General features: G+C 40.6%; 1 protein-coding gene across 1 annotated transcript in view; it reads left to right on the top strand.

Moving 5' to 3' along the window:
- The window catches only part of epha10 (EPH receptor A10), a 170,684-nt gene extending 161,775 nt beyond the window's left edge, over positions 1–8,909 (top strand). The window contains exons 12-18 of the mRNA XM_080862529.1: positions 1,353–1,414; positions 1,900–2,016; positions 2,722–2,808; positions 3,141–3,293; positions 5,792–5,982; positions 6,085–6,249; positions 7,210–8,909. Of these exons, the coding sequence (XP_080718655.1) occupies positions 1,353–1,414; positions 1,900–2,016; positions 2,722–2,808; positions 3,141–3,293; positions 5,792–5,982; positions 6,085–6,249; positions 7,210–7,324 (890 nt within the window). The 3' untranslated portion in view covers positions 7,325–8,909. The remainder of the gene's footprint in view (positions 1–1,352; positions 1,415–1,899; positions 2,017–2,721; positions 2,809–3,140; positions 3,294–5,791; positions 5,983–6,084; positions 6,250–7,209) is intronic.
- Positions 8,910–14,706: the final 5,797 nt, after the last annotated feature.

Here is a 14,706-nt window from a genome sequence, read left to right as displayed (position 1 = left end):
GGGGCCCTGAGATGCACTCCAATCCCACCCACCATCATATGCACACATACACACATTCATCAAAAACCAACATGCACACTCCTCACCACGCACACACGAAAAGGCTGTCCCATATGCTCACTTTTTCTTTACCATCACTGACAAACACACACACACACCTGCTCGCCTGCCTCTTCACTTGGCATGAAATCACAAATCTTTGCACACACACCCACGCACGCCCACATGCCGTTAGACTACAAATCACCTGCTTTACATCACTTACGCCCCCACCGGATTCTTATTTAGCCCCCCTTCCATCCGCCCAATACATCTCACTCACCTGCAAAATACCACCTATTGTCCCTTTGTTCTATACTAATCTTTCTATTCATAATTTAGAGGCATGTGTTAAATGGGTGATCAATGAAGTCACTATTTAAACCTATTATAATCATTATCAAAAAAAGTGAGAGTAGCAGAAAACAAATCACAGTGTGGGAGACCTGGAACAGCTGGTAGCAGGACTGCAAACAAAGATGTTCTTGTAGATAACCACAAGAAATAGACATATTTTTACTGCATAGTCGGTCCATGGTTGTAGCTGAATACATCGGCCATTCCAGCCCTGCGCAAGCCCGTTCAACCACAGACTCATTATCCAGCTCACATTAATTACATGATGGCTGGCAAATTATGGCAGCATCCCTGGCTCTCGCTTCCCACAGCATATTTGGTAACCTTTTCAAATAGCTTCCTAAAAGCGTAGTAATGCTGGGAAACTGGAAACCGGGGATTTTACAGTGGCAATTTATCATTCTTGTATTATGCCTGCATAAACTGTCAGGACTGATCAGACCACCTTTCCATCCTAGAATATGTGTTTGTAGATGTAAAGTTGTTTACATATCTGTCAAGGTTTATCTTACTGTCTCAACCTCCCGCAATCCTTTCCTCCTTTCGTCTCCCTTCCAACAACTGCAGTTTTATTTTCATTTCCCTCCTCCGTGCACTTCATAGCACTACTGGATCCCTGCCATCTGGGCCTCGGCACAGTATGTGTGTGAGCACGCGTGTAGTGTATATGAGCGCGTGCTATTGTGCACAGTAAGAGCGTGCGTGTGTGAGTGTTTCAGGGTCGTTAAACTTGCTGAGACAGCCAGGGCAGCGCACAGGTTCTCCAGGCTTCACTACAGTTCACCGAGTGAAGAATGGCTTCGCACAATGCTTGCCAAGTGGACTAGACTCACTTTATTCCTTCCCTATTCCCAATGTCTCTATTATCATGCTATTGCTTCCCTTTTTCCCTTGACTTCACAATTTTATCCCCGTTTCAATTGTTCATATATGCCCTCTGTCATGTCTTTGTCCAGGAAACACCATGATGATCATAGTGGAGTGCATGTCTAACGGAGCCTTAGATTCATTCCTTAGGGTAAGTTTCATTACTGTGCATTCATCTTAAATATATGTGCTGATGCTCATTATTAAACTGTAATTACTCATTACTACTCTCTGTTTTCAAGCAGCTGCACTAACAACACTTTTGTTCTACTTGTCCTAAATATACCGTTAATATAATGTGGTCCTAGGGCAGCAATTCTTGTGCTTATTACTGTAATAAGGAAAACATAGCATAATTAACTGCACAAATGGAGTGTTTCTGCTCAAAGCTGCTGTAAGCTTCTGTAAACTGTTAGTGTGCCCCTTTGCTCTGTGAACCACTTCACTGTGGTTTATAATGATATGAATTAATGGCCTGTTTGTTTTTATTCTCCAAATAAAGGTTTTCAGCTCAGCAAGCACAACATTGTAAAGCAGAGGCAGATGTGCTTTTTTTCTCCCCCTTCCATTCAGCCTGCTCACAATCTTCTCTCCCACCTCTTCTTCATCTTTCTCTTTTTCCTTCTGTAACCTCAGAAACATGAAGGCCAGTTGAGTATAATGCAGTTGATGGATTTGCTGACCGGAGTGGCGTCGGGGATGAAGTACCTCACCGAAATGGGCTTTGTCCACAAACGGCTCGCCGCGCACAAGGTAAGGGGAGCAGGTGGGAGTAGATGATAGAGGACAGGTATGGTGTGATGAACAGGATGTCGTGTTCTATAATGAGTTTTTGCAGACTACAATTCGTTCTTGTCTGCAAACATCTTTGAAAGCACTCACCTGTAGGTTTTTTACTGAAAGACTACATGAAGCTGAAAATTAGACAAAACTGTCTAAATTATTGTGTCACCCACGTTTCATTAGGGGTGTGTGTGTGTGTGTGTGTACCATGTTTACATATCTTTGTGGGGACCAACACCCCTTATGGGGACAAAAAACCCGTCCCCACAAGTTTGAAGGCATTTTTGAGACTCAAAATGTGGTTTTAGTGTCAGGGTTACAATTAGGTTATGGTTAGGGTTAGAGTTAGGCTTTTATTTTTGGTGGTTACGGTTATGGTAAACGACTAGGGAAAGCATTATGTCAATTAGATGTCCCCACAAGGATATGAAAACACGACTGTGTGTGTGTGTGTGTGTGTTTTGTTTGGTTTTTTGTCTTTCATAGAAGAGGCAGTCTATCAAACTACAGATGCAGTGGTCATGTTGTGGAAAATCAGGAACATCTGTTCTTGTAAACAATCAATTGTCTCTGGTGTGATAAGAGCTTTGCCCACCAGGGTAGTGAGCTCTCATACTGTGAGCATTTCCCCTCCAAATGTAAGCCATGCTAATCAGCCTGTTTTCCAAATCGCAGGTGCTGGTTAACTCCAACCTTGGCTGCAAGGTGTCTGGCTTCAGACCTCTTCAGGAGGACAAAATAGAGGCCATCTACACCACGCTGGTGAGATAACATTTTTTCTGCAACCTTATACATCTTATAACTCACACATGTAGGGCATATTTTCTTAATGAGTCTGATCAAATGGGAATTATCATATGTTATGTCAAGTTCAGGTGAGGTCACGTGGGCTTTGAGGTAGAGGGGGAGAAAAATCCAGTGTTTCTATGGTTATTTTAGGATTTCAGTCCAAGGTGAACCCAATCTCCGAACAGTTCCTTTGATCTGCTGGAAATATGCTCAAAGCTTTTCAAAGAGAATATTAAAGCTTTACTTTGGTGAACTCTCCACACACTTTTACATCTTGTCTTACCTCTCCTGTTCCTCTCCGCCAGCATGGAGGGAAAAGTGTGGTGCTGTGGACCGCTCCAGAAGCCATCCAGTACCATCGTTTCTCCTCTGCCTCAGATGTCTGGAGCTTTGGCATTGTCATGTGGGAGGTCATGTCCTATGGCGAGAGACCCTACTGGGATATGGGCAACCAGGATGTAAGTGTGCATTTAAATTCTCCATATTCCTTGCTCCAATTTCAATATTAATTTCTATACTTTTGTACCCTACCTCTCTCTTTTGCCGCTCTCTAATTTTTTTTTATCAATGAATTTTCTATCTGTGCCCACCATGCATCTTATTAATAGAAAACCGAGAAGCCACAGTACCTCTGAGAGCTATTGCAGGGCCTAAGTCCCCCTCTTTAAGTCTGCATCAGCTCCATGACCAATCCTGTTTTCTCTTAAGGATGCATTGACCCCCTTCTAGTGTCCACTGCCTATCCCTGGCTGCCACCCTGCTATTAAGTGTAGAAAATCTCTCAGAAAATAGTCAGCTTATTTCAAGAAATGTAAAGCACTATTTGAGGGGAGTGACTGTCCAGTTAATAGGACCCTGCCACCACTAGCAACCTTTAAAAGTCACTGTGGGTGGGCCCATTTTCCTTGTCACTCTTTTTTCTTTGTCCTAAAAAAGAGGTTTATATTTCCCCCCTTTTTAAGGATGTCATGCCTCTATAGTATAGCTGAAAGCAGGATACAGGTCTGCATATGAGACAACAGACAGCAGATCCTTGTTACTGCTTTTCTTATTAGTGAGGCCAGTGACACTCCAGGCATTATCAGCAAAGAGCTTTTTTCAAGACATATTATTTTTCATCATCCTAATGCCTTTTCAAATGAATTTTATCATAAAGACTACATTTTCTGCAGGCAGCTACGCGTAAAGCAACTGATTACTTGCATGTTCCATTTTTGAATGTCCCAAATTAATATGCATGAGTTATTCAGCGAGCACAAGAATAGGTAGCTTTTTAATACTCTTTGTTAGTGCCCTTTTATAAAGCTGGCGAAAGTTTCATCTCAGCCTGGTTTATATTATCAAACTTTCCAATTGAGAGGGCAAAGATCAAGCTTGTAGAGCGCCAGGGATATTAATCCACTTTAAATTGATACATTATATCATAACGGAATTGTTGGTCGGCCTGTCCACCTGTGATCCGTCGTGCCCTTTACCTACTGGCTCTGATTAAATGGAAAATGTCAAATGCTGAAAAGCATTTTATGAATGCTCTTTACTGAGATAGAAGCTTAAGGGGCTGAGAGGATGGTGGAGTGGGGAAGTGGGTGGCCGGGTAGGCAGAGAGAGAAGAGAGTGTTTTAGGAATTAATGCTGCTGATGGATGTCATTTTTGTGATTATTCTCAGACTTTATTGCCTCCTTTAAGGAGATTGTATTTCTTAGAGTGGTTGCGGTGGAGGATATATCCCATGTCCCTAGATATACTGAAAGGAAATATCTCGTGGGGTGTTTGAGTGAATGATTTTTAATAGGGGGCGACATTAGCTTGATGGAGCAGTAAAGAACATCAAGAGTCTGGAAGGATGCTTTCAAGCACTGCTGTTTGAAGACAGTGAGTTTTCAGAGGCCTGGTGATGATGCTGAGCAGAGATTAAACATTTTCTGAAATTTGATAGTTTATCTTTCTGTCATCGTTGTATTTTTACTCAGTTGTATATAGTATTTGTATTTGTATTCTATTTTTATCTTATTGTATATTTATTTTATTTTATTCTACTGTATATAGTATTTTATTTTATTCTATTCTGTACAGTTGTGTACTGTATTTATTCTTATTGTATTCTAATTTTTGCCTCATAACTTTTGCACTGTCCACTTCCTGCTGTGACAAAACAAATTTCCCACGTGTGGGACTAATAAAGGTTATCTTATCTTATCTTGTATTTAAGAAAGCACAGACTTTTTAATGGAGTGTTTGTTTCATTGCTTTGATGTTTCTGGTATTTCAAACTTGGCTGGTTTGATTTTTTTCCCCCCAATTCAAAGACCTACCGCATATTGTATTATTGGAAATGAAAAGGTGCTGTTATTGTGATACCCAGTAAGTATCGTGTGAAGTACACCAAGTGACAGTGGATATCACACTAACTGACCTTTAAGTCTGCATACAGCGTCAGTTAGTTGTGAACAAATTTGCAGGGGCTCTTTTTTCCCCTCTGTGATTGCATACCTGCTGTACAGTTCTGGAGCCTTTTTATTACCAAAAACATAATGTATTCCACTCATATTAGGGTGATGATATCTCTGTGAAATCTAAGTATTACAGTTGCCGCAGGCTTGCAAGGTCAGTTTTAGATTTTAAGCCATACAGTGGGACATTCTAGGTAGTGTGATTATTATGTACTTTTATTTAATATTTTTTTTCCACGTGTGACCTATACAGTCTTCTGTTCTGTTCTGTAAGACTTCTATTCTTGGCAACTAAGCAAGTCCACTGCAAGGGGAAAAGGTTTTAAGCATCTTATTGAACTTTGAAAGTAGGACAAAACTTCTCTACATCCTCGTTCACCTCTCCCACTCTGCCCTACCACTCAGACATGCTCTTTAAGAATGTATCCAATTATACCATGAGTACTGGAAAATCACAAAACTAATTTCTAATCTGATATTATCGATTTCCTCTTTCTGTGCGTAGGTGATAAAGGCCATCGAGGACGGTTTCAGGCTGCCAGCTCCAGTTAACTGCCCTCCACATCTCCATCAGCTGATGCTGGACTGTTGGCAGAAGGAGAGGACGGAGAGGCCCAGCTTTAGTCAGATCCACTCGGCCCTCAGCAAGAGCATTCGCTCGCCTGATGGTATCGGTTCCTCCACACTGGCGCGAAGGTACAGTCTCATGACTACATGAGTTGGAGTAGATCCTTGAATGTATAAATTTTTTAAAAAGTTACTTTTACAAAGCCTTAATCGTTATTTCCCCCACTATAGAACCCTGAGTTCATCCATTACACTAGCTGACAGGCCTCTCCCCACCTTCCCATCTTTTAACTCTGTTGGAGAGTGGCTGGATGCAGTAGACATGGGCCGATACAAGGACAACTTCACTGCTGCGGGATACTGCTACTTGGAGTCTGTGGCACGAATGACTGTACAGTGAGTAGTTTTGTACAATTCTGACTGTGTGACCTTTTCATTACATTTTTTTAACAGAAGGGTACCTTAATAAAAGAATAAGAAGCCAATTCATTCCAGTAAAAAACTGCTAATATTCAAGACTTTAAAAGCAACTGAATCAGTGTTTATAAGATATATGTAGGTAAGGAGACATCACCCTGTGTTTGAGCAAATATTTGGCTGTTTATTTACTAGATAACTTACTTATAATAAAACATGTTAACTGTATATAAAAAAATGAGATGTCACAGAAGACACCAACCTTTTTAGCTCCATTTAAATATGTCTAAATATGGCACTTGTTATACCATACATGTTATACCATTCGTGTCAAAAAAATTTGACACGAAGAACACGAGTTTCTTATTTACAGTGTTGAGTATTAACAGTGAAGGAATTTCTAAGAAGCAGCAGACCTTTCCAGTTTTCTAAAAGCCTCAAAGTGTCAAACTGACCCAGTGAACTCTGAGATTAATCTCTTAATCTGAATCTAAAATGACGTCTTTCCCATCTGAGCTCAGGGGTGTGTGTCAGAGAGTTGCGTCAGCCATATCTAAGACAGCTGGGCGTCTGTGCTGAATTAATATAAAGACGCAAACGAATACATTTAAGAAACTGGAAGTGGTATTCCCTGAAAACATATGTGTGCAGCCTCATTCTGTTTCATATAAAGATTGCTACAGAAAAATGTTTCTGCAATAACTGGTGTCCTTACTGTTAGGTCAAAGATACAGTAATGGTGTATTTTTTTAGCGTAAAGGATTAGAATTCCACTGCATCATGTTTTTTAACATTTGGGTTTGGCTTGCATTTTAAAGTAAGCTGACTAAAACTGCCTTTTCAGTCTTACATCTTTGTTAAACAAAAATCATAAAAGCGAAACATCGTTAAAAACAATCAATCCACATCTTCTGATCTCTGTAAATCTTGTGTTCACAGAGATGTATTGAGCCTTGGCATCACTTCCCTGGAGCACCAGAAGCTGATACTGGCTGCCATCCAGACTCTGAGAGCCCAGGTCATCCAAATGCACGGGCGTGGTGTGCAGGTCTAAACGGTCAACTCACCTAGTCTCGTGCTGCTGCAGATCCTTACATGTGTGCAGATGGATGATGGGGTGGAGGCGAGGAGAGAGAAAGAGAGAGCTCTTCCATACATAAAGATAGATGAGCTGATCTTTCAGCTAACTGCACTCATCTATTTACTCCTCCTTCCCACACTTCCTCATGCCTTCCTTTATTCCTTCCTTTCTCTTTTCAACAAGTCCCCCTTGAAGACTGCGATCAGTTGTGACATTGTGTTCATGTCATAACCGGGGGGGGGATAGCAGAGGAGTGATGTCATGTGACTTTTTGTGACCTCTATCTGCACTTTGACCTTCAACGCCTGCGTTGGCTCCATCTTACTGGTTCTAGATCAGCGCATAAAGACAAATTAAAAATGTCTCTGTCTGAAGCCGAACTCTGATCTGTGGGAGAGACGCGCACAGCAATTTTGAACTACAGCTCGAAGACACGTGAACATTTGGGGTGAAATATCCCTTTACAACATAAATTCACTAAAACCAAGATATTCTCGATGAAGGGAACTATTTTATTGGCCTTGGGTCAAAACAATGCCTCAGAACTAGCACAGCTGATTTCACATCAACAGGAACTGATTTACTACGAAGATACAGAATCACATCAAGAACGGTCAAAGCTGATCTCATATCAGATGGTAAAGAAATACTCTAAAGAATAAACATGGCTGGAATGTAACTTGCGTTTTCAAAGCAGCAGGTTGGGAAGACCGTGCTATTCAGGTTAGTGAAGCCGGAGGTTGGATGGAGCCGCAAAGTGGCAGAATGAGAGGGGCGAGGATTCATTGTAGTGCTATATACGTTATCTAAAGTTTGCTCATGGCATGAACGGACTTAAGTAAAATATTTGTGTTGATATTATGCTCTTCTTTCAGCAGGGATATCAGCATTCATTTATCCTGTTTGGTACTACTGATGGTGAAACAATCGCTGCAGGATGAAATTGTAAAGCAAAGGGTTGAAAATGTGTTTTTGATTGTTCATGAATTTGTTGTACGTTGCTGTCTGTTTCGCTACTCCTAACTACGTTTGCTTTATTCCCTATATCTTTCTCTTCTTCTCCATGCTTTCTGTGTGCATTTAAAGCTTAAATCGTTCCCTTTAGTTTGCTGGATTTCATCTGGATAACACGATCCTCCTCTCCAAAGGCTCTCACTACAATGTTTATTACTCTGTATAGGACTCGGGCTATCTCTGGAAGGTGGTCTGATTTTTAGATATTTATCCATATTTATTTATGTTTACAGACTGCAACACAGACCTCTCCAGAGAGGATGTTGGGATGGTTTATTTAAACTTAAGTATTTAAAAAATAATAATTTGAGCAAAGCAGTTGTCTTGTTTCGTTTTTGTTCCGTTGACTTATTTCGACTGTGAGTTTGTACCTGAACAAATTATTTTGTAAAGAGGAAGTGAGAGGAACACTGGAGGATTTTTACTGTCAGCACACAGTATCTGTGTATTTCTATACGCTGGATTTGCAACAGTTGATTTTAGGTTCATTACCGTTTAGATTTGCTGTATACACATTACAGTGTGTGTGTGTGTGTGTGTGTGTGTGTGTGTGTGTGTGTGTGTGTGTGTGTGTGTGTGTGTGTGTGTGTTGCAGTACGGATACAGTATTACAGAACATCAATGATATTTTTTTTTCCTTTTGGTTGCTATTGGATTGTCAGGTTTAAATTTATGTTGCTGTTAATATCATGCTCCATCAGACTATATGGTTACACTTTTTCCAGTTAACTCCCAGAATTCCCTGTGTACAGCAATCTGGCTTTTCCATTTGGTTGGGGAAGACATTTATCGGGGCATTACAGATTCACAGTAGAAGGTGCAAAAATTAATTGGAATAAAGTTAAGGATTTCAATTTGGTAAAAATGTCCCTCCTTTTGCTATAAAACACATCACACGTATCCAAAAATACACCTTTAAAACAGACACACGAGACTACAAAACAGCCTGGACCTCTTCACCACGATGAATGAAACCGGAGATGTTTCCCGCCCTGTCCCCCAATATGTTGCTGTGACCATTAAGTATATGTTTAATATTGTATATATGTATTTGAAAATGCTAAATCTATTTTTATAATTTGTTTGAAGAACAATGTGTTGAATATAATATCTGCTCACTGTGTAAGGGTTTTATTTGTTTGACTTTAGGGCAATAGCCAAGAAACTCTGATGTTTGGAATATACAACTGGAAAAAAAAAAGTTTCTTTTGTTTTTGTTAGTTTTTAAATGATTTTTACCCGTTAGGAGAAAATCTGATGGCTGTTGCAATATTGAAATGTGTTATTAAAAAACTTCCAATACGAGCACATTTTTTTCCTCGTTGTCTTCCATGTCAGATGTTGAGGTTTAGATTGGATAGTCTTATCCCGGCTCATTTTATTATGGAGTTTTCTGTAAACACTAGAGACGACTGTGTGGGAAGATCTCAGTAAATCAGCAGTTTCTGGGATATTAAGAGTAGCCCGTCTGGCAACAACAACCGTGCCATGCTCAGAGTCACTTAATTCACCTTTGTACTTCAAACCAAGCATACTGTATACATACATACAGTGCAAACTAACCAGTTTAGACACACTAAACTGCCCAGTATTCTCATGCAACCCTTGATATCAGTTTGTTTCGCAATACAATTCATAAAAATATAACTCAGCAAAACATCATAGATGTGAAATTCTACAGTAAATGAGGGTGTTACATTTAAGATTCAAATTTCCAGTTTATCAAATTTCAATGTTGAGCAACCCTTACCTTTGAAAGTAATCTCTCGCCTTCTCACTCATTTGTTGTTTCAGCACTAGAATTGACACACCACATTATTGCCAAGCTTCAAATAGAGAGACTAGCTATCACTTCTCAAAAAGTAAAGCCGAGTCACTTAAACTGCTTTTAACCTCTCAAAGTTCACAATGCAACAAAAGGAAAATCGAAACCATATTCTCTCAGGTCAAGGCCGCAGCAGTGTCACTGCGTGTGACTACCACCTGCCCTCCAGCAAAGCCCTGGGATTTGTTTCAGTCGGCGTGCAAGAGCCTTCTCTTTCCACAAGATCTGCTATTGACCTATTGAGCAAATGGCACTAGGTTACCAGTTCAATGGCATCCTTTCCCTTCCTTCTCGTCTCAACTGTAACCTTAAGCCTAGCTCGATGCTTCATTATCAATACATGTTTTTGTGTCGTATTTAAGGTCGTGGCCCTTGCTGGGGAATGGAAAATAGACAGTCAAACTTCAAACAAGAAGAAAGAAAAAAACTTTACATGCAGATTGTTTTAATTTAAAAGTCAGTTGTGAAGTGTGTCCACCAGGTGGTGCTGTGTAGCAATGTTTGACCATCTTTAATTTCCTTTACGATACTTTAAGATTGTTTCCATAAATGTTATTTCTCATGTAAGAAAGAATTACTTCAGAATGAAGTAAAAAAAGGCCCTGAAAACACATTTATTTCTTTAACCTTCTCCAACCTTAAGGACATCTCGTACTTATTTGTTTACTCTTCTCTTATGAGGTTAATACCTCGTATCCACTTACAATAAACTTCAGCTTTTGGTTACATCCTCTAGCTATTTCTATTCCCAATTTTCTCTTGCACTTTCTCAGCATTACCACACCATGTCTGTGAAGTCTCTCTGAGGACTGAGGTTATATTACTTACTGCTTTATCATGTAACACCCACCTTTAGACCAGCACCGAGCGTATGGGAAATAATTGTAAATGCAAATTAACTCTGTGTAGGATTGCTGTAGGCAACTGTGTGGGTGTGCAGGGGGGAGTGTGGTGGAATGTGTTTCAGTGCCTGCATGCAAGGGTCAGCGTGTGCACAATACTGCATGCATGTGCATATTAACTGTGTGCAAATGTGCTGCCAGTGCGTTGAGAGTTCATCGGCATTCATTAGAGAATATGATCTTTTTATTTAGCTCATAAAGTTGCAGTACCAATCCATACCTTTTATATTAAAGTCTTATTGGAGCTGAGGATAGGAGTCTGAGATTGAATGAGTTTCATCTCTGAGCCATCGCTGACTGAAGCTTTGTAAACCTCCTACACAACCAAACATCACCTCCTCCGGATGCTGTCTCGCAGACCCGTGCTAAATGGATTTGAACTCCTGCTGCAATAACACGGGATTTGGATAATTCATTATTGGAGGCTTATCATAGCTTGCATTCAAGATGTTTTCCTCATCAAAACTCTTTTATAAGGCTGAAAAACAGAGCATAAGTGGTTGATTTAAAGAAATATTTTTCACATTTATGGACAAAATATGAAAAGAAAAAAACTTTTCAAGTATTGAAAGTTCTTCAAGTTCATAAATTCTAAGCAGACTTCTATATTTGGGCACAATAACAAAATATAGCAGAAGAGATATTTTGCAGGCTCTTATCTACATAATGTAAATTATGAAATCCTAATAGCCTTTGAGAGTTAACTCCTGCCTTCTCTGGGTCACAAGCTATCTTAGCAGCTTTACTCTTGCTAAATGAACCAAATAGCGGGCATAATCATCTGCTATCTTCTTTCTGTCCCCTTGCAATACAATATAATAAATGCTATTACTTTGAGTGTGATGCTTTAGTATGCAAACAACATACCCAACAGTACATCGCTTCGGTGGCAAAGGGGGAGTTGTGTTAGTCTGTGTTTTATCAGGCTTCTCACGGTTTGAGAGTAAATCTTCAATCAGATTTGCCTGTTTATTCACTGTAAATGAGACTGGGACAGGGAGTTGGACAGCAATTCTTCAGAGAGACTGATGAATATCATGTTTCAAAATTCAAAATGCAGATTGCACGATCTGAAAGCCATCACACCGACGCTCAAGTCAAGCATAAAGTTTATTTTGAATAACTTTATAAGTAATAGTGAATTGAAATACAGTTTTTGGTCCTCCTATGGCAGACTTTCTTTTCAAATTAAACTTCAGAAAGAAAAGCTGCATACTACTAGAAGAACTATAGTGCTGAGGAATGGGTACATCATGGTCATTTACCATTTAAAAAAAAAAAAACATCATCTCAGGGATGACTCAGACACATGGTGCAGAGGCGAATGGATGAAGGGGCACGAAGAGGCCTAAGATGCTGCTGTGCCGATGTCTGCTACCGCAGTCCCTCTGAGGAGAGCTGTGGACGAGAATATGGCTCCTGTGGCGCGAGTATGAGTGTCTTGCAGAGGCTCTGCACCTGCTGTTATGTATACTTGCGTGCAAGCATTACACAGCCAGTGAGCCAAATGCTGTTTTGACAGAGAAATAGCTTATGAGAGTCTTCTGAGGTGGACAAACAGTTGCTGCATCTGCCTCGTGTTAGTGGTGCACAAAACATAATGAGACAGAGGACTGGGCAGAGAGATTGCTCAGCTGCTTCATTGTTCTGAGCCAGGGGAACAAAAATGGCCTTCTAGTTAACCTTCAACCTAGAAAAGTTGTTTGAGGTGTAAAAATGGAGCTTGGTTGTAAAGTGGCTGTGGTCCCACCGTGTCTTCACTAATTACAAGACAAGATAGTGGGGCTGATAACATGCATAACACTGTTTAAGGTAAAGCTAAGAGCAACAGTTTTCAGAGACAGCCTTTTGAAAGACATTTTGACTGTTGGCTCAAACTGTGATGCGCAGCACCATCGATATATCACACTGTGATGCCAAAGACAGGTCTTAGTTGTGTGACTCCTTTCAAAAGGCAGTTAACAAAGGATGCACAAAAACTGAAATCTCTTTAAGCCTTCATGACAAGATAAGACAGCAGTAGCATACAAGGCAATCATAGCTGGAGCTAGCTCTTTTGGTACGAATATTTGGAGGTTGGACAGCACTGGAGACAGATGGCGTGATATGGAGTCTGAGCCTCCCTACATGCACCAGTGCTGAAAATCAATACATTAACTTGGAGCACTTAACAGGCATAAACAGAAGTACTTCCCCTTGGGTACCATTTTTAGGGTAGCCTAACATCTACAGACACTCCCACTGATTCGCGTGCCCTGTCTAGCTGTGATAGCACGAACAGAGCTACCATGGTTTTTCTGTCAGCATATGTAATATGACTGGGAACAACCAGGGCGAGAGAAATCCACTCCTACTTTTGTGTGCTTTGAAAAAGGTTTTATTGGGAGAGAAGCTGTGCCAATCTGAATAAATCCTTGGGTAAGATGTCAACACCACTCTATGTGGTGCCTCTATGAATGGCCAGAGCTCTGTGCGGTCAAGCCACAGCGGGGAAGGGATGTCTGACCTGTGGCTCCTGATCATAAATGTCCCTGCCTAAGGGGCTGTGAGCAGGTGCCGAGTGCTCTGTCAGGACAGAAGTGTCTCTAAAATCTGCCAACTACTTAGTGATGGCCAAATGACTACAACATTGACAGAAAGAGCTGATCCAGCAGGGCTCACAGATGCAATGGGAACAGTGAAAGCAGCAAACAAGGGGCTCTCGATCGCTCATTATCAGACTTCAATGCTCCTAACTGGAAACAGAGCTAAGCCACTGGAATCTTGCCCATTGTCTTCTGGGATGTAGGGAACCCAAAAGTTAAAGTGGTCCAGCTCTGCTTGAAATATGGGACTTCATAAGTTCAGCTGGCCTTCCCCATTATTTGGGACACCGTGACAGCTCATCAGCACATCTCCACTTAAGCGAGAGACGACAGAAGTACCAAGCCAGACCTGCTAGCTGGGGTCAATGTATGATCGGAGGGATACAGTCAGTGTGGCAGCAAGGCACAGATGGACACCGCTAGACATTTTTATGTTATTCATATCACTTGTGGACTGCTTGACTGCAGATACAAAAAACATGGTAGAGCACTAAAGCCACATGATTGCTATATACTGCATATGCAGACTTGAAGGGGCTCTGTAGGGAGAGCAAAGAAGATCTTCAGAAGTCCACATGCATGAGGTGAAAAACAACATCCACAGTTCTTAGCATAACCAATAACAACAACAATTAGTTGCAAAAATGAGTTGCAGTTGTATTTTTGGGTTTAATACTACTGGTTAAACATGCAATTTAAAGACATATTCAATTATGAGGAAATTATTCACACATCGGTGAAAAAAAAAGGATTCAGGTCAATCTCTCAGTACTATGGAGGTTATTCCCAGCCAGTCTTTTGCCAGTACGACAAACCTTTTAGTAAAAAAAAATGACTTTTGCAACTGAAAATCAAAGAACAAAAACTCATTTAACAAAAACGAAAAAAAAGAGTCCAGAAATGTAAGAGGAGGAAATGCCAGAGAAATAGCAAAGGAAGCAAAAGGATTCAAAGAGGCACATGGGAAAGCAGACAACACCTCTGTAAAGACATTAGTGATTCCCAGCTGCGTGTTGAGAGCCCTCTCCC

This window comes from Rhamphochromis sp. 'chilingali' (genome assembly GCF_963969265.1).
Source record: "Rhamphochromis sp. 'chilingali' genome assembly, chromosome: 17".
Taxonomy (NCBI): Eukaryota; Metazoa; Chordata; class Actinopteri; order Cichliformes; family Cichlidae; genus Rhamphochromis; species Rhamphochromis sp. 'chilingali'.
Note: the sequence above shows the minus strand (reverse complement) of the source record. Positions and strands in the feature narration are given on the sequence as shown.